At 59.3% G+C, this 20,184-nt stretch overlaps 1 protein-coding gene across 3 annotated transcripts in view; it reads right to left on the bottom strand.

Moving 5' to 3' along the window:
* LRP5 (LDL receptor related protein 5) overlaps positions 1–20,184 on the bottom strand; it is a 108,110-nt gene that overhangs the window by 42,791 nt on the left and 45,135 nt on the right. For all 3 annotated transcript variants that reach the window (XM_070565673.1, XM_070565671.1, XM_070565672.1), the window contains exons 6-7: positions 6,862–7,258; positions 4,804–4,975 (exon numbers count right to left, since the gene is read on the bottom strand). In XM_070565673.1, coding sequence (XP_070421774.1) covers positions 4,804–4,975; positions 6,862–7,258 — 569 coding nt within the window. The remainder of the gene's footprint in view (positions 1–4,803; positions 4,976–6,861; positions 7,259–20,184) is intronic.

Here is a 20,184-nt window from a genome sequence, read left to right as displayed (position 1 = left end):
GCAGAGCTAAACAACATCCATGCACACACCTGATCACGGCATACATGCAGGGGTCAGGCCAACACCACAGACATGCCTGTTTCATGTGTGCATGCAGGGGTGAAACTACACCCATGGACATGCCTGCTTCATGGATGCATGCAGGGCTGAAACCAACATCCATGGACATGCCAGTTTCATGTGTGTGCAGGGCCGAAAGCGCATCCCAACACACCTGCTTCACGTGTGTGCAGGGCTATTTAAACACTTTGCCTGTTTCAGGGTTAATAATGGGCATGACTCCTCCCTCTATTCTAGAAACAGAAGGAAGCAGAGTCCACAGAGTAAGTGAGAGGAGAAGGCCGGGTGTCAGAATGACCGTGGCTGGAAGGCAGCTGGGGCGCCGTCAGGGGAGTCCGACGACCCCCAGCCCCCGGTGCCCCCACCCCTCTGCTCGGCGTCTCCAGAGCACTGACCGCCTCCGACATGCCACATCTGTCCTGGGCCCTGTTTCCCGTCTGTCTCCCCCTCTAGAAGGTCCATCCCACCAAGATCTGCCAAGAGGAACGGTCAGAGGGAGAGGAGAGAAGTGCAGGGCTCGAGCGGCCACCATTAGAGACAGCTTAGGGGGACGGTGGGTCCCAGTTACTCCTACGAATGCAGTTGAATCTTACGGCACAAGACCTAAGAGCTGAGGCAGGTCAGAGAGGAGGGCGGAGGGGGCGAGAGTGCACAGGCGGAGGGTGGGAACACAGAGGTCTGGTCCTGAGGGTGCAGCTGGAGTCCAGGAAAGGCTGAGTGCGGACTACGGGAACACACAGGGTGGAACTGCCAACCCCAAGGGCTCTGACTTGGGAAGAAGGTTAAGGAGGCGTCCCGGGGAATTCCAGTCCAAACAAGTGGAAAAACAGGGCACAGAGGCAGCTGTGGGGGTGCAGAGAGAGTGGGGGCTGCATCCACAGACCTCAGCCCACCCCAGACCAGCCGGCTCCAACCCACCTTTGTGTGCTGGGACTGACCCGGATGGGACCACCCCGTACAGGAGGGGAGGGGAACTCAGGGCTGCCACCTGTGACTCCCACCTGTCACTTACAGTGGCAACTAGCTGGTCAGCTGTGGGGCTGTCCCCTCTGTGTGCTTCAATCGGGCTGACCCAGGGACTGGCCTGAACCTGGTGTCCAGGACGGCTGTCACAGACAAGGCCAGCAGGAGGCCCCACCTGGAGGACGGCGTGGACCAGCCTAAGATCTGGACTCCATTCCATAAGTCCCCTCTCTGTGTCGCTAATACCGTCCAGATGAATCCCCGTTTCACTTCCAGACCTTTGTTCTCCTCCCAATTCATCAAGGGATCAGCCGTAGCTGCCCCGGAAAGTCCTTCTCGGGGACCGGCGGGCGGGACACAGGAGCCGGGTTCCCTCTTCAAAGGAAAGCCAGTTCCTCGCCATATACAGTTCCTTCTCCCAGCGCCTTCGCTCTGCGTTCAGAGCCAGGCCACGTGCACGGCCACGCCGAATGGAATCCTTTCTTCCCCCCAAAGGGAAGTCGGCAAAATATGCCCAAGGCTGGCGCTCGGGCTCCTCTGCGTCTGGCTCAGCCATGTCGTTGTCTCTGGGCAAACCTCTTGGAAGCCTGTCCTGCCACTGTCCTGACCTGATTCACACCTTCTCTGACCATCCCCCCCGCCTGGAGTCTGGCTGCACCCCCATTACGGAAACACAGCCCCTTGCCCCTCAGCTGTTCCCCTTGAAGCCCTCAGAGTCCCGTGACCCCCAGTAGGGGCTGCTGCACCTGAGCTGGTGGCCTGATCCAGAGGTTCGTGTAACAGGTGGCGCCCCAGGGGCACGTCAGAGGAGCATCTGTTGGGCATATTTACCAGGGTGGCCCCAGCTGCTGGAACAGAGCTCAGTGGCAAACCCTGAGACCCAAGAGTGAGGGGCGTGAGTCCACTGCAGGGACACACGGGCAAGTCCCCAAGCACGCTCGGGTCACCTCCAAACAGCTCACCCCTACGTCAGCTACCAGGACCCTGGGGCATTTCACCACTGGAAAAAAAATGCCAGAGGGGTCTGTCCTGGGCTCTGGGCTAGACTCCGAGATGCTGTCATGACCTGAAGGCACCTGCACCTCATCCAGGGCGTCTCCCAGTCTCGGGACGAAAAGACACCCCAAGTTCACGTACAGAATGGTCTCTGTGTCCATCTACGTCCGCGGCTTCCTGGGGCCGGGGGCAGCGTGAGTGTCCAGCACCAACCCCCCGGGCTCTCTTTTCAGGTCTCCCAGTGATTATTAGCTCCAAATCGACGGGTCAGCGCTTATGGTGCACAGCCCTGGTTTGTCCGCGTCGGCCATGGCGCACCCTGTGGGCACCGATTCCGTCCTTTCTCCACACCCCTCTCCCATCCTCCCATTTTCACTCCTCTGTCCGTTACCCTTGAAACTCTAATCTGCTCCTCCCTCCCTCAACCCTTCTTCCTCCTAACTTTTGTCGGTCCTACTTGTCCATTCCCACGGCGGATAACGTCTGTCTTCTGTACGGGAGCCTCACTGTCTCAGGGCCCTGTCTGTGGATTGATTCTAAAAGTGGAAGATCAAAACCGCCTGCTGGCCACGTGACCCTGAGCAAGTTACTGTCCCCCAGACCTCGGTTCTCACCCACAAATGGGGACTCTGCCCCATACCTCACAGTACTCCTGTGGGACAAGCACGTGAAGAGGGGCTCAACATCGTTCATCATCGGGAAACGCGAATCAAAACCACGGGGCACCCAGCACGCCCACTAGGACGGCTGGAGTAACAAAAAAGAAATGGAAAATGACAAGGGTTGGCGAGGACGTGCTGCTAGTGAGGATATAAAATGGTGCAGATGTGGAAAACAGTCTGAGGGTCCCTCGATACGTTAAACATAACATTACTATCTGACTCGTCAATGCCACTCCTGGGAATATGCCCAAAAGAATTAAAAACAGGCGCTCAGAGCCAGCCCTGATGGTCTGGTGGTTAAGTTCTGCGTGCTCCACTTTGGTGGCCTGAGCTCGGTTCCCGGGTGTGGAACCACACCACGCGTCCGTCAGCAGCCGTGCTGTGGTGGTGGCTCACACACAAGAACCAGAGAACTTACAACGATACACAACTATGTCCTGGGGCTTTGGGAGGAAGAAGGAAGAACAAAGGAGGAAGACTGGCACAGATGTTAGCTTAGGGTGGATCTTGCCTTGCAAAACAAACAAACAAAAAAACAGGTGCTTAAATAAAACCTGGTACGCCAATGTTCACAGCAGCACTATTTGCAACAGCCAAAAGGTGGAAACAACCCAAGTGTCCATCCACAGATGAATGGATAAACAAAACGTGCTCCACCCATCCAGTGGAACATTACTCAGCCACAAAAAGGAGTGAAGCACCGACACCTGCTACCACATGGATGAACCCGGAAAACACAATGCTACGTGAAGAAGCCAGACACAAAAGGCCACATGTTATAGGATTCCATGCACATGAAAGGTCCAGAACAGGCAAATCCATAGAGACAGACAGTGGGTTAGTGGTTGCCAGGGGCCGGGGGGAGGGAGGGAGAGTGGGGACTGACTCCTTAGTGCGTACGGGGTTTTGGGTGATGAAAATGTTCTGGAACGAGATAGTGGTGATGATTGCACAACACTGTAAACGTACCAGATGTCAGTGAATTGTACACTTTACAATGGTTAAAATGGTCAGTTTCATGTTAGGTTTACTTTACCCACAAGAAAATACAACACGCTGCAGTGGGAGTGACTGGAGCATGCCTGTAATGCGTCCAGCAGCATCAGCAGGACACACGCACCCCCGACCCGCTCCCAGCGTGAGCGGGGCCCACGGAGACAAAGCTTCCTCGACTCCTCCCGCAGGAAACAAGGGTCTCGCCTTCAGCCTCAGAGGCCCAAGAGACAGGCGTCTGCAATCTCCCTTCAACAACAAGATCCTTCTAAAGACGATCGTTTATGGGAACTCCAGCAGGACACGGCTACAACTGCAGCCACAGGGGTTCGCGTGGGAGAGGCACCCACGCAGCCGACTCCCCTCCACGTCTCCTGCTCCGAAGCACGGCTTGAAACCCCGCGACACAGACACACGCGTATTCTCGCCCCGGCCCTCCCGCTGCGAGCTGCCTGGTGGGGGGGCTCCCCGTGGAGCCGAGAGGGAGGGAGGTGTCCACGCCAAGGAGAAGCATGAACGTCAGGGACTTTCGTGCGACAGGGACAAATTTAACTACCATTTCATCAAGGGCACCTCAAAAAAATGCACCTGGGAGCAAAAAGCAAGTTGCCAAGGAATGCAAACAGGACTCCCGCAGAACAACTCGGTTCAGAGACACCCACGGAGTCCGGGCAAGCGTCTTCTAACGCGTGGGAACGAATGGTCGACTGTAGGACAGAGGTCACCTCCGGCTTCAACTACGTTGAGAGCGGCTTATGTCTTAAGCTGGGTGGTGGGCGTGTGAGTGTGATTTTTATGATGACACTGAATTTTGAAATAGTTGAAGACTCACGAGAAGTCACACGAGTCATTCAGAGGCTTCCCGGGTACCACGTGCCCAGCTCCCTCCAGGATAATGTGTCACACCCTACAATGCTGGTCACTTGGCTACACGCCTCCTAAGGCCTTTTCACACGTCAGAAACGTATCCTAATGCCTTATTCTTCCAAGGGTTCTATTTGGCCCCCTAGCAGAGCGCAGGCGTCCGTCCGTGCCCAGCTGACAGTAGGACAGGCTGCAGGGCCGGCCAGGCCGCACGAGCTGGATGGAACAGCTTCACGCCCGCTGCTGGCGCTCGGGGCTGACTCACCTCAATTTTGTCCGTCTTGGCGTCTCCCCAGTACAGCCTGCCCTCCTGCAGGTCCAGGGCCAGGCCGTTGGGCCAGCCGAGGGACGTGTTCACCAGCACGCGTCGTTCCTGTCCGTCCAGGTTAGCACACTCAATCTTGGGGTTTTCGCCCCAGTCCGTCCAGTACATGAGGCTGGGGAAGAAGCACACGTCCATGACGCTGTCCGTCTGTCTTGTCCCTGCTGCCTCCCCAGAGCTGCGAACACGCCCGTCCCCATCACGCGGGAGGGACCCGGGAAACGCTGGCCCCTGGGACAGAGGGTGCCGAGCACGTGTGCGGGACCAGGGGCTCCACGAGGAACAGGGGACCCTGCACGGGCCCTGGGAGCCCCCAGCCCTGGACCCTATGCTCTTACACCCGGCTCACCGGCCTCTTCCTCTGGGGGTCCTTAGAGTCGCCAACTGCAGGGCTGGGAAGAACCCTGGAGCCTGCTTCCCCCGACCCCATTTCACAGATGAGGACAGCGAGGCCCACAGAGGTGGTGGCCTGACCGAGCTCATTGGTGGCAGAGCAGGGAGCAGGTACCACGAGCCACGAGCCACCATCCCTTCCCTGGAGCTGGCTCCTCTGCCACCTTGCCCCTCACACCCGGGGGACCCACGTCTCACCCTCCCTCCCTCGCCCTCCTCGGGGGACCGTCCTGCCCCTCGGCAGGGGACACAGAGCAGCGTCCGTCCCCCTGCCCTCTCTGCGCCCCCAGCTCCACACAGGCTGCTTGAGGCTGGCCCTCCGCCCGGGCTGCGACCCCTGTGACCCGGCCACCGAGCTCTGACCTCTGCCCTTCTACACACAAGTTCACTTGCAGAAGCAGCTCCGCGGCCAGAGCACATCTGACCCCACCAGCAGGGCCACGGGCACAAGCTCCATGGAAGCCAGGCTGCAATGCCCAGCCCGCCGCCGGGCAGTCACTGCACGCTCGGAGCCTCAGCCCCCGGGACGGGGAATGGCAGGAGCAGCCACTGCCGGACTCCACGGCCACGGCTCCTACAGCGCGAGCTCCTCCCTCCCAGGGCTGCCCGCCCTTCCGTCCCCCCAGCTCCTTCCGGCCCGTCGTCTCCAGGACACTGCCCGCATCCTGAAGGCGGCAGGACCCCCCACAGCCTCAGCTCCACCCCCAAGCACTCCATTGGCTCCCCATCCCTCAGCGCCTGTCCGTTCAGTGCCCTTGGTCGTGAGCCCCAGGAAGATGCTCAGCAGCTCCCTCTGAGCGGCTGGGGGTCCTGGAAAGGCTCCCACGCCAACTGACAGGCTCTCCGTTTGCACAGAATCCTAAACTGGGAAGTTAGAACCAGACTGCCAGGTCCAATCCCAACCTTCCAGCTGTGTGACCTTGGGCAAGGACCTTAACCTCTCTGGGCTTCAGCTTCCTCCACCGTACAACTGTACCCACCTCACGGGGTAGGTGGAGGAGGAAGAGATTCACAGCGTGTGAAATGCTTAAACGAGGCCCGTACGCAGTAAATGCTGCGGCAGCCATCACCACTGTTACCACCATCAGACCAGTCCATTTGATAGATGAGGAGACTGAAACCCCAAGGGAGAAACAACCTGCCCAAGGTCTCCACGGCTTTCTCTACACGGACACAACAGCCTGTGTCCGAGCTTCCCAAAGTCTGGTCCCCAGACCAGCAGCAGCAGCACCCGGGAGCTTGTTAGAAATGCAGGTTCTGGGAGTGGTGGGTTCACGGGTTCGGATCCTGGGCTCAGACCTAGCACCACTCATCAGGCCATGCCGTGGCGGCATCTCACATAGAAGAACCAGAATGAGTTAAAACTAGCATGTACAACTATGTACTGGGGTTTTGGCGAGGAAAAAAAAAAGAGGAGGATTGGCAACAGATGTTAGCTCAGGGCCAATCTTCCTCACCAAAAAAAGAAAGAAAGAAAGAAATGCAAGTTCTTGGGCCCAGCCGCCTGTTTTGACAAGTCCTCCTCCAGGGGATTCTGATGCAGGAGGATGTTCCAGGACCACAGACCTCGCTCAGCCAGGTGGGGAGGCCCGCCCACCCCCACCTTACCCCATCGCAGGATGCAGCACAATGGCGCGGGGCTCGTCCAGGTCCTCGGACACCAGGATCTTGCGGGAGGTGCCATTGAGCCGCGTCACCTCGATGCGGTCGGTGCCCGTGTCGGTCCAGTAGAGGTTGCGGGCCACCCAGTCGACAGCGATGCCGTCGGGGTCGTTGATCTCGGTGTTGACCAGCGTCTGCGCCCCCGAGCCGTCCAGGTAGGCCCTGCGGATGGCCCGCACCTCGTCGTCCGTCCAGTACACGTAGCCCTCCAGCGGGTCGTAGTCGATGGCGATGGCGTGCCGGATGTCGTCCACCTGCAGCACGATGTCCGTGAAGTCCGGCGTGTCCAGCGAGATCCTCCGCAGGTCCGTCCGCCGGGCCAGCAGCAGCACCTCCTCGGCCCCTGCGGACACACGAGCGGTGGGGTCGGAGGCCTGTGGCAGGACGGGGGGGCCAGGCCTGGGGTGGCATGGCACAGGAGGGGCTCAGCCAGGTCCCCAGGGGCCTCCTTACAACAACAGGTAATGTTAGGGAACATCTGCCAACATCTTCCTACACGGTCACGAGTTCATCCTCACAAGAGCTCTATGGAAGACCACCTTAGAGATGAGAAAACGGAGGCACAGAGAGGTTAAGCAACCAGCTGAAAGCCACACAGCCCAAGGTTTCAACTACTGTGAAAGAGCCGCCCCACACTCGATCCCCCTTCTCCCCTGCATGTCCCTCTCCTGGCCACAAACCAGCCCCCAACGACAAGTCTCACCTGGACACTGGGCTCCAGACCCCGCTCACCGGCCATACTCCTCTCAGAGTCCCCCTGGCGCCCCCGCTTCATGACTCAGCCCAAATGCCACTTCTTCCCTGAAGCCCTCCGCGACCCCCCGCCCACCCCGAAAGGCACGGGGCTCCGCACACGTCATGGCGCCATCCAGTTCCTCCCCAGCAGCCGTCCCGCCGATAAGGGTGAGCACCCGGGGCCTGGCGCCGTCCTCCTGTCGCCCCGGCGGGATCAACATTCCTGACGCCGTTCTGCGCCCTCCCTGCTGGGCCTGATCAGAACTCCAGCAGAAGCGGCACTGAGGGCCTCGGGGGGTCCCCAACTCTCATTTCAGAGGCTGCTGGGTCAGGATTTGACCCCCGGCCCCCAGAGCTGGGTCACGCACCGTCCACTCATTTGCTCTGGCCCTTTCTGGTCTCAAGGATCTACAGAGCCGAGAAGATTAGCCCCAAGACCACTCCTGGCACTTTGTGGCCACTTGGCTGGTTTGATGAAAAGCCCAGAATGGGGAAGGACCCACTTGAGATGAGCCAGCCTGGCACCTCCCTCATGCCCAGCTCCCCTCAGTGCCGGCTCGAGTTGTGACTCTCACACAACAGATAGCCCTGCGCCCCGGGCCCGGCTTCTTGACACAAGGGCAGGGCCCTCGGAACCCGGGGGTCCTGCTGAGTCGTTCTGGGGCCCCCGTCCAGGGAACCCCATCCTGCCTCTCCTGCTCCAACGCCCCGAGGTCATAATGCGATTCCTCCACTAGAGGGCGCACACGTGACAGCAACGGCTTCAGAGCCCAGGGCCGGGGAAACTGAGGCAGGTGGGGGGAAAAGGGAGGTGGCAGGCAGTGCTCAGGAGGTGCCCCAAGTGCCCGACCACACTGGAAACCTCCGAGATCAAATTCGGATTTAGTTAGAAGCGTTCGTGCACGTTCTCATTCGGTGTCTGCCAGAGGGACAGGAGGGGGATTCTGAATTCCGACAGACGGTCTTCCTATGGGCTTCACTCCCAGAATGTTCTCTTGACATCTGACCTGTCCTTCAAGGCCCAGGTCACATGCCTCCTCCTCCTCTGACCACACATGCGTACGAGCGTGCATGCACACATACACAAACACACACACACACTGTCCCTCTGCTTGGGGACCGCCCTTACCAGTTCACCAAAATTCTGGCACATGCCCCCTTCACTCCCCGCAGCCGCCAGCACAAGCCCACGTCCACAGCAGGTGCCAACAGCCCAGGACGAGCAGACAGAACTCAGGGCAGAAACCTCCTGGCTTGCCTCCACTGGGTGACCTTGGGCAGGTCCCTAACCCTTGCTGAGCCTCGGTTTCCTCATCTATCCTGAAGAACTGTCTGGACCTGATGGTGTCTGAGTCCCTGTCCAGCTGTGACATCAAGGGGACCATAAAATAAGTTCCATGGAGGGTTCCAGCTTAATCTGCCCATACGGGGGGGGGGGGGGGATGTGGAGAAGCCCTCCAGGGCTCCACTGGGAAGAGCCCTGTCTGAGGGGGCATCTGAGAAACACTGCAAAGAGGCCATCCGACTCCCGAGCCGAGGCCGGGGCAGTCTCACTGCCTGAGACAGAAGGGTGTATTTTGAATCCCACGTGATCACACATGTGGCACTTTCACCATGACTCCCCAAGTCCCTGATGGAAACCGACACTCGGTCCCAAAACACAGGTGGAGGCTGTTTCACTTGTCCCTGTTTCCGTGAGCCTTCAGGCACAATCATCTCGTCACACCAACTCGACGTATGATTATGCCCCGTTTCACTGATGAGGAACCTGATGCACAGAGAGGTTAAGCTCTCTACCCAAGGGCACACAGCAGCATGTTGGACAATAATACCCCTCAAACACTTCAATCCCTGGGGCTGGCACACACAGGAGGCCCGAGGTTGACATGCTGCCCAGCTGGCTCGGTCATTCCCCCAGTATCCTTGTGAGCAGTTACCTTAGGCCAGACCCTGGACCAGGTGGAGGGGTGGGAAGTGGACAAAACAGACAGGGGATCCGCCCCCACCATGCTCCTGGGGTCACAGGGCAGAGAGCTTCAGTGAGCACACAGCCACAAACTGACCGGTGCTAAAAGGGATGCTGGGCGCCAGGGCACACGCAGGAGTCTATGGGGCCCGCTGAGACTGGGGCCTGGCCTCCAGCTCCAAGAGCCTCTGGGATTCACGCGGCTGTGACCATGCAGCTGATTCTGGCAGTGTCCCCTATTGGCACAGAGCCATTGGAGGCTCAGGGTGCCCGGCCGCAGCCCTCAGGGAACCAGGTCAACACGAAGCCCCAAGCACAGGCCGCCGCCACTGGGAGCCCCGTCATCAGCATTCCTTAGAACGAAGTCTGTGTGGCCGAGGCAGGAATTAAATGTGGGGTGAGTCGGCAGGTGTTACCCGACTCCCCCGGGGGCTCTCGGCCACCGTGGGCTGTGGAGATTTTGAGGTTTTCATTTGAGCTTTGATGGGAAAAATGCAGGGACCAGGACATCCGAGAGAGGGCCGCGGCCGGCTGAGGTCTGAGCAAGGCCCACCCGGCAGTGGGGCGGCGGAGGGTCCAGGGGGCAGCTGTGGACACAGAGCCACCAGCCCGGGCTCCTCTGGATGCACGCCACGGCTGCTGCCCGCAGGTCACCCTCGAGGCCGTTTGCAGCGAGGTCCGAGCAGCAGCCCTGGTCTCCGGCCACCCAGGGGTGGGCCCAGGGCCCTGTGCCGGCCATGAGGAGGAGAGGCCACCCCCCTGCCTGGGCCCAGACCCAGAGCCTGGCTAGGAGTTTGTTTAAACACCAGGGAAGTAAACTGTTTAGAAACTAACAGTTTGGCCAAATGGTTTTCTTCGGGGTTGTCTAAACAGACAGCCGGTCCCACAGCGCCGCCCGGGAAAGTGAAACCTCCCCTCGCTGGCCGGGTGGCGGCCAGAGCGTCCCCCACGCCAGCCCCAGACCTCTCCCTTCCTCCCTGCGCGTGCACACGAGGGACGGAAGGCAGCCTCCTGCCTCGGGGCCGCGCACGGGGCCCGGGCCACCGGCCAGGCTGCGCACAGCCTTTGCTTTGAAGGTCCACGTATCCCCCCCCCACCACCAACATGCATCTGGACCAAGCCGCCCTCGGTCACAGGGACCATCCCTGGGTCAGGCCCGGCATCACGCAGAGAGAGGCAATACCCAGAGAAGGGCTGCCGAGACACATCCCCACATGCTGGGGGCTTCTAACAGCAGAAACGGGTTCCCTCGCAGTTCTGGAGGCCGCAAGTCTGAAATCAAGGTGCTGGCAGGGCCGTGGGGTGGGTCCTTCCTGCCTCTTCCAGCTTCAGGGGCTGCTGGCAATCCTTGCCACTCCTTGGCTTGTGGCAGCCTCACTCCAATCTCTGTGTCCATCCTCCCAGAGTCTGCTCTGCTGCGTGTCTGTGTCTCAATTTCCCCTCTCATGAGGACGCCAGTCACTGGATTTAGGGACCATGCTGGTCCTGTACGACCTCATCTTAACTCAGTTACAGCAGCAAAGATCCCACTTCCAAGTGAGGGCTCATTCACAGGTCCCAGGGGGTGGGACTTCAACATGTCAACATGCCAAGAGGACTCAATTCAACTACAACAGGCAGGGAGCAGAGGGAGCGAGGAAGGGATCCACAAAGGGCAGGCAGGTTCCGGCGGGGGGGAACCTCCAGGCAGAAGGGACAGCACGGGCAACAGCGTGGAGACTGGAGAGCGCTGGGGCCGTCCTGCAGCTGGGGTGGGTGGGGACCTCTCGCTGCCCCCCAGTCAGGTCTGATCTGAGCTGGGTGCCCACTGAGACTGAGTCGTCCCACGGGCCACAGCTCTTCGCTGAGTCGCTTCTGCATGCAGGATGCTGGGCCAGCTCTGAGCCCATCCCTGGGTGCAAGGAAGCCTCGTGCCAACGGCACAAGGTGTCTAGAGCGGGGGTCCAGCCACCAGATAAACAGAAGCACCCGGGACAAAGGCCTGGCGGGAAACACATGCAAATGCCCACAGTGGTTCTCTCTGGACAGTTCCGGTCCTCCTTCCCGGCTCCAGCAGGGGTCTGCACGCATTCTCTGTAAAGGGCCAGATGGTCCAAGTTCTGGGCTTTGCAGGCCACAACGGCCTCTGTCGCCATCACTCAACTCAGCCATTACAGCGGACAAGCCGCCGCAGACGATGCGTAAGCAGATGTGTGCCAAGCCAACTTCACATCTGGACGCTGAAATCTGAATTTGCTGCCATTTTCCCACGTCTCAAAACATTCTGGTGATTTTCTCCTCAACCATGTACAAGATGTAAAAACCATCCTCAGCTGGTGGGCTGCACAAAAAAGGGCAGCGAGCCACCTGGCCCACGGGCCGAGGTTTGCTAACCCTGCGTGGGAAGCACATGTGACTTTTACCACATTAGAAAGTAAATTCTAATAACAGACAAAACTGTAAGGGAGAGAGCAGACGTGGAAGAACTCCTGGTCCTCTCCACTAGGTTTTCCCGAAAACCTGAAACTGCACTAAAAACGAAAGTCTATTAATTTTTTTAAGTAAATTAAAAGGCACATAAGTCAATAAGAAAACCACCCAAACCCCAGCAATAAGTAGGCGAAGACCATAAACACAAATTAACAGAAAAAAAACACAGTCAATAAACACGAAAGATGGGCAACTCCTCAATAACATGCAAACAGAATTGAGAGGCGCCTTGCTACCACCTGGGGTCAGAAGACAACACGCAATGTGCGTGCCTCCTGGGGACTGAACCAGTGCATGCTTCCTGCACGGCAACGGGGCTCAGGGACCCTCTGACCTAGAAATTTCCAATGAGAACCCGGCCCAGGGCAGCAGCTGGAAATGCACATGGATTCCTGGTCACAGAAGGCCACCAGGGCTTCCTGATACCAGCAAAACCCAAACCCGAGGTAAAGCACCTATAAACAACCTAAATGCACCACCACACAGAGACATGAAATAAATGCAGGTGTTGGGGTGCAGGTCACGACACAGGCTCTGGACACCACGCTCTGGGGGAGGCTGATGTGGGAAACGCTGGTGAAACCTGATAAAGTGGGAAAAGTCAGACGCCACGCTGCACCCACGACATGAACAGGTCGTGCAGAAACAGGTCTGAATGCGGACACAGAAAAAAGATGGAGAAACACATCACAGCGTTAACAGCGCCTGTCTCTGGGTGGCGAAATTATGGTGGTTTTTATTTTCTCCATTATTTTTTATGATGTTTTCCTTTCTACGGTGAATGCAAATGTGACTTTACAACAAGGAAAATACACAAGACTTTAAAAAACAGATGCAGGCGTTTATCCTTGCAGGAACTCGCGGTCTAGGCGGGAGGCGGGTGTGGACCCCGGGCACAGGGCTTTCTCACTGGGTGAGCTGGGGACGCCTGTTAAATCGCTTCCAGGTTCTGACCGGGTGGGAGGGAAGAACAGGAGAGGAAGGGATGGAGCAGAAGAACCCACAGCCCCCGACAGCCCAGGAGGGGGAGACCTTGCCGGCAGGTCACCCAGGGTGGGGGACATGAAGGGTCTTCATGGTTAATCAACCCTCCACGCCACAAAGTGGGAAAAGGGACCACAGCAGAGTAACAACACATCCCAGGGTGGGGACCGACCAATCAACATGGATGAAAGATGTAGGGCCCCCAGTCTCCCGCCCCCGGCCCTGTCACCCTGCACTTTGGCCCTGGCCGTCCAGCAGGCAGAGTGGACATCACAACTGTCCCCCACTGAGCCAACTGCAGCTCCAAGGTCACAGCCCTCCTTGGGAAGGACGCCCCCCGTCCCCCAGAGGCTCACGCCACAAGGCTCCCCCCACGGCCGGCACCACCTCAAGACGGCTGCTTCTACTGGCTTCTTTCCATGCTGGAGACAGATGGCCTCTCTCCACCCCCCTGACACCCACCCCCAGCCACGCTCCCAGCTCTGGGGTCTCCCTCAGCCCCCTCTCGGGCCTGGAGCGTGTGGGCAGAGCCGGGTCCCAGCTCAGGCCGCCGTCCACCCTGTAGTTTCTAAGGCCATAAGCAGCTTCCCAGCTGGCAGGCGGCCGGCTTATTTTTTTTTTTTAGCAATTGATGAAGTCACTCCACTGCCCCCTGGGGTAAGTGGTTGGACAATCGCTGAGACCACAGCCCGGCACCCCGGCCCAGGAAACCGCGCCGAGTGACCACAGGGTCACAAGGCACAGAGGAAGTGGCTGGGCCGGGCGCTGGCTCTGCTGGAAACCTGAAGCCCAAGCAGCTGTCGGCCTGCACGGCCCACCCCTGGCTCCCGGCGCACACGCGGGAAGGCTGCAGCCCGCCGAGAGGCTGGGCCCCATCTGCACAGCTCTGAAACGGGGAGGTCACTCCTCGGTCCTGAGGCCAGGGGTGGCGAGAGAGCTGCAAAGTCAGTGACAGCCCTGTGACGCCCCCTGAGCCAGCCCCTTCCGCTCCGGTCCCAGGTGTCAGCCCCCCCACGCCGTGTTCCGCCACCTGCCTGTCCGCCCCCCCATGGCTGTTCACCACACAGGCAGCACAGCCCAATAGCCACGCCTGACCTCAGCTCCCGGCCCCATTTCCACAGAGTGACCTTGAGCAGGCAACTTGACCTCTGACCCCCACAGGTAAGACTCAGGTGTGGATAAAGCCCCCAGCGAGGCTGGGAGCCCGTGACAAAGCCGGTAAGCCCCCAAGCCTGAGGACACAGCCCCAGCACACGTCCCCCTCCAGGTGGCACTGAACACACACCCAGGGACCCGTCTCGGGCCAGGCTCTCTCTGAACTAGGAACAGAGATGCACCCTGAGGGCTCACGTCACAGAGCGGGTACAGCGCGGGCAATGGCATGGAGGCAGATGCTCAGAGCTTGGGTTGGAGGGGAGCGAATAATCCATTTCAATTACAAAGGAGATAAACGGGGAAAAAGATCCTCTGAGTCTCTCTCTGATGACAAGCCGGCAGCCCAAGGCGTCAGCCCGGCACAGGGGGGCCTCTGGTCACCGCCCCCACGGCACATGGAACTGGGGAGGGCAGGGGCACAGGGCACGGTCAGTGGAACCAAGACAGAGAATCTGCAGCCATCACCAAGGCCCAGAGAGGGCACGAGGGACATGCAGCCAGCAGGGCTGGGGCGGGCGAAGCCTTTCTGGGCAGCGTGGGGGCTCCACCAGGGCCCGTCCCTGTGAGCCGAACTTGACTCCGGAGACAAGAGGAGCCACCTGAGCTCCGGGCCAGTCTGGGGCCAGGCTGGGGCTGCAGTAGCCAAGGGGACACCGGACAGGCTGGAGGGGGACAGGGCCAGCATCAGGGATGGCCGCAGCCTGACTCTGCGGCCAGTGGCCGGGGGCATCCTCGGAGCTGACCGCACCCAGGAGGCGCGGTTTGGTCTCACCTCCCGGCCCCAGGCTGACGGTTTTCTCTTTCCAAGAATAGGGCCTACTCCCCTCTCCTCTTTTACTAGATTTAAAAGTTAGTCTTCAGGCTCAGACACAAAAGAGCACATGCTGTGTGCTTCCATTTCCATTGCGTTCCAGAACAGGCAACACTAATCCTCGGGGATAGAACTCAGGACGGCGGCTGCCTCTGTGGAGCGGGGCGGGGGGCTGCAAAGGGCAGCGGGGCGTTTTCCGGGCGGTGGGAAACGTTCTGTCTCTGGATTGGGGTGGTGGTTATGCAGACGTCCACAACTGTTCAAGCTCATCAAAAAATGCACACTTAGAATCTGTGCGTCTTATTGTCTGCAAGTTACGCTGCAATTTCCAAAACAGCAAAGTTAGCGCCCGGGCTCGTTCCACCGTTTCCTGGAACTGTGCGATCTGATTTTCTTGCTATTAAAAATTCACGGTCTGTGGCTGAGAAAAGCAGCTGCCTCCTGCTTGCAGAGTCAACGCCAATCACAGCCCGGGCGGCGGCAGCTCGGCCACAACGGCCTCCTTTCTTTTCCCTTTGACCTACTTCCCTGATAAGTGACAAGACAGCCAGACTGGGGACATATGCGCCCCTTTTTCCCGGGGCCCCGAGCTTCGGCTAATCCGCCCAGACAGACGGATGGATGTGAGGGGCTTTGAGACATTGCCCAGTTGTCAGTCTGCCCGTCAGAGGGGACAGTGGACGCCTCTGTTCCTCCCACCGCCAGGGCCAGCCACATCCCCGCCGTCTTTTTGTTTCCCGTCCCCGCGAACATCTGTTAAAACTACTTCTTGGCGAGGTGCAGCGGGCGGGCCTGTAAATCACCGGGTGTGCCTCCCACCCGTCCCGATGTGCGGCCGCGGCCTCATCTGCAAAGGTCTGGGCGCAGGGCAGACGGGACGGCCCAGCACAGCTCGGCCAGCCCGGCCGGTGAGGCCGCGAGCCCTGGACATAGCCCCGCGAGTCACCTGCCCGGGTCATTCAGGCCCTGAGCAGCGGGGCACACTGCCCAGGAGCCCCAGCAATGAAGAACAACGGGAGATCAAAGTCAAAACAACGGGGGCATGTTGCAGAGAGCCGCCGCCGGAGTGAGGGAACACAGGCTCCCTGGGACGGCAGCCTGAACTCCCAAATAAGGCCCAGCTACTGCTGTTTTTAGCCCATTCCGCGTAATTGGAAAAACATGGGGAAAACCCAGGCCAGCTGGGCGCCACCGCACGAGGCGGCTGCAGGGGGGGGGAGGCCGGCTGCAGGCCAGGGCCGGAGGATGGCAGCCCGGCCCAGGAGGGGCACCCTGAGTGCCGGTTCCCTGGGTCAAGAGTCACTGGGCCCTGCAGGAACCAGAGGGTGGCCCCCCAGGTCTCACCCCCCAGCAACGAGGGGCCACTTGCTGTGACTTCCCTCCTGGTCTCAGAACCTACAGGACTCTCACCGGGGCCACTTCAGAGGGGCTGGGGGACCTGAGACACTGCACCTGAGCCCAAAGGAAGGGAGCCCCGAGTCTCATGTCCTGTCTGCATGGGCCCCAGATGGGCATCCTGAAAAGAACTCAATGTGCAACCTCTCATGTGACCCCCCCCAACAGAGCTCAAGGGGGGTCACTCTGCTCTCCCCGCTTCCCAGGCGAGCAGACTGCATATCGGAGGGCTGACCGACCCGGCACGGCAGCGAGAGGGTCCCCCCCCATTCCATCTTCCCCTTCTAGGCAGATGCTTGCATGCCCCTGGGATGTCAGTCCCCCCATTCGTTGGGGTCCAAGCATCACCACCATCTCAGCCCCCTCCCTGGGGAAAGCAAAGGCCCCCGACACAGGGCTGGCTTTCATTTGCTCAAAATCAGGAAAAAGTAGGATTCATGCACATCACAAGAATTTCTTCGTGTTCAACTCTACGAAGCACAAAAAAAGGCCAGATGCCGGGAGCAAGGGCCCCAGGAATCCATGAGTCACACCCGACGCCCTGGCTTCCAATCTCAAGATGTTTCCAGCTGTGCGAGTGGCTCCCGACCCACTGCCTGTCCGCCGGCCTTGGGCACGTGTCAGGTACAGGTCCAGCCCTCCACCTCCCACCCCTGTCCCTTGTCGGGAGCCTCTGATGGCTCAGGCAGGGCAAGCCGGACAAGATACAGAGTCCAAGTATTTTCGACGCAGCCAGGCACCTGCCCCCGACCCCCATCCCTCTCTTCATCCCACGGGAAGGGGAGCCACATGCCCAGTGCCCCCAGGACACACACCTCACTCTTCTGCCTGTTGCCCACCTGGCTGTGTGAGGAGGGCGCCCATCCACCCTCCACACCTGCCCAGCTCCTCTTGGCACCACCTGGTCTCGGCGTCTATTTCTGATTCCAAACGTTCAGGGGAAAACTGCTCTCGTGGCATCAAATCAGATTGCCTGCCTGGCTGCAAGTTCAAGTTCAAACTGAAGCACAGCTCCTATCTGTCGGGGGACCAGGCCCTCCTCCCAACCGCCCCATAAATCGGGTACCATTATTGTCCCTTTTTACAGGTGAGGAAACGGAAGCACAGAGAGGCTGAGTCATTTTCCCAACATCACACAGCTGAGTTCTGAGTTAAGGTATCATAAAACGATGATGTAGAAAGCCATCTCGCCATTGAAAATCAGCTGCTCTAAATTCTGGGTTTGCCTGAAACTGAATTTCCTCAGCACCAGGAAAATCTTTGGCGGGCTCTCCATGACCAACCAAAGCCATCAATGGTGGATGTCGCTGCAGACACCTTCCGTCCTGGAAAAGAGGAAGTCACACCAGCACGGCTACTCTCCACTTCCGTCCTTCCCAGAGGCCCTTCCTCTAGCCCAGGGCCACTTCCTGAGCCCTCACTGTCTGGCCTCGGTCCTTCACTCCCCTGGGACAGTGGCGCTCACGTGATTCCACGGTCAAGAGGAGACCCCCAAGCGACCCCAGGGCCTCCTCCGAATTCCATCCTCCCACCAGACCCCCCAGCCTTGGAAGGCTCCCCGGGCACCGCTCCCTTCCTGCCGGCCGGGTGCCCTGCACGACGTTTCTGCCACAAGAGCCTCAGAGCTTCGGTGTCAGTGGTGACAAACAGCAGGATTTCGTGCTGAGTTTCCTTCATCTTCCCCTTGTGTTACCAGTGACTATCTCCGGGCAGTTTTCACCATCGATACCCAGCACGCCATCCACAGCCAGCATCCACATCCCACACATGTTCACGTCCACCGGGAGGCAAAACCATCCACGCCAGGGGCCGCCGGCAGCCTGGAAGGCCACACGAGAAGAGAAAAACAGCTACGGTGCCCGGGGGACGGGAGGACGGCCTTTGAATCGAATGTTTTCCTATAACGTGACATTTCGTGGCAAGAAAGAAAAACTGGAGGGTGGGAGACTGGCATCCTCAAAGCCCCAGTCTGCTGGTGGGGTCGTCACTTTCTGCGAGGGCTGAAGCGCCCGGCCCCCTTCGGGCCTCCCCCGAGGGCCCCTCTCTGACTCGCTGTGTCTGCCCCCAACACAGACCGAAAGTCCCCCAAGGACGGAATCCGTTTCTCACTCCTGCCCGTCTCCCTCGGGATTAAGAAATACGGAGAGAGATTTTTAGAACCGCCTCCAATTTCCAGACAGCCGTCTCGGTGGCAAACCCTCAAAAGGCTCTGAGAAGCCTCCAGGTTTCTTCTCAACTCCAACTCAAACTTTTAGGGCACCCGGCTGCCTGTGGGGTTCAAAACTTCGACTTTGAACAGGCCCGTGGCAGGGAGTTCCAGAAGCCGCCATCGGCCCCCTGAACCAACCGGTCTGTCGGTGGGAATTCCACGGGGTGGGAACCATGCTTAGAAAAACAGGGACAGCGACAGTCACGTTCTCCTGCAAAGCAAGACTCCCGGCCCATCCCTTTTGTCTCCTCTGCGAGCTTTTCCCTCCTTTTGACATAACCACCCGGCCGGGGCATCTGGAGCAAAGGCAGAAAGATGCAGGCTCAGCGTAAAACGTCCCCGCCCAGCCCACACTCCCACCCCAGCTGGGCCCCTCGGAATGACAACAAATCTTCTTCCTCGCGCTTGGCACTCTCCAAGTGAGTTATTTGTAAAAGTGTCCTTCACAGCAGGGGGGCGCGAAAACAGTTCTTAGAGACCAGGGAAGGGGGCCCTGAGCAGCTGAATCCCGGGGGAATCCGGGAGCTGGCCGTCCCGGCTGAAGGAGGCCGGGAGCTGGGGATCGGCCCCTGTCCCACAGCATCCGACAGGAAGGACAGGCTCTGCTGCTAATCCACTGCTTCCACCCCACAGGTGTCGTGTCAGCTCCCCACTGCAGAGCTTCCAGCCCCTAGGGCCACCTCCTCCAGGAAGCCCTCCCACTCCAGCCACCTCCTCTACTCTGTACCTTGCCCACCCCTTTCCGAGGAGAGGGCTCCCCAGGGCTGCTCTGGGCCTGGATGTGGAGATGCATAGTCAGCGTGTGCAGAAAGACCACAATGCCCTCACAGGGCTGGACTGCAGAGGGCTCTCCCCAGGGTTCAGAGGCTCAGCTATGGGGACGCTGGGAATAAGGAAGGAGGCAGGGATCCCTGTGAGCCCACAGCCCCTGCCTCCTCTGGTTGGAAAAGAAATCAGCACAGGGCCCCAACCCAGCGTGTGGGAGGACCCGTGGACGACGGAGGGTCTATCTAAGGAAATATCTAGGCCTCCAGCAGACCTGCCGCAGCTCCCTCAGGCCCAACGAGATGATGAGATGCCAAGGCGTGAATGGTGCATGTTGGTGCTGGATATTGTGGACCTACTATGCACCAGGTGCCCTACACAGCGCTTTCGAGTCCTGCTAACACAATGGGTCCTCCACAGCCTCCCTGGGCAGGGGCGGTCTGTGACCCCATCTCTCATACGAGGAAGGGAGGCACAGAGTGACAAGGCCCTGGGCACCGTCCCCCCAGATGACCGACCCACAGCCTTCTGCACCCCAGGGCAGCCTGGGCAAGTCCTTTCTGTGACTCCAGGTTTCTCCAGCTGTGCAACTTCCCTGGGCCATGGCCCTGGGATTCTAACTGGGCCCACACCCCATTTTTGCCCACACCCCATATTCCCAGAACTCTGATGCATGAGGGAGCCTCACAGGACCCCTTCATAAAAGCTGCCTGCTTGAGTCCCCCGCATTGGGGCAGGCGCTCCTGCATGATCCACCTTCAGGGGGTCATGTCCACCCCC

This window comes from Equus przewalskii, chromosome 11, assembly GCF_037783145.1.
Source record: "Equus przewalskii isolate Varuska chromosome 11, EquPr2, whole genome shotgun sequence".
In the NCBI taxonomy this organism is placed as follows: Eukaryota; Metazoa; Chordata; class Mammalia; order Perissodactyla; family Equidae; genus Equus; species Equus przewalskii.
The sequence above is the reverse complement of the archived record's forward strand: the minus strand, read 5'-3'. Positions and strand labels throughout refer to the sequence as shown.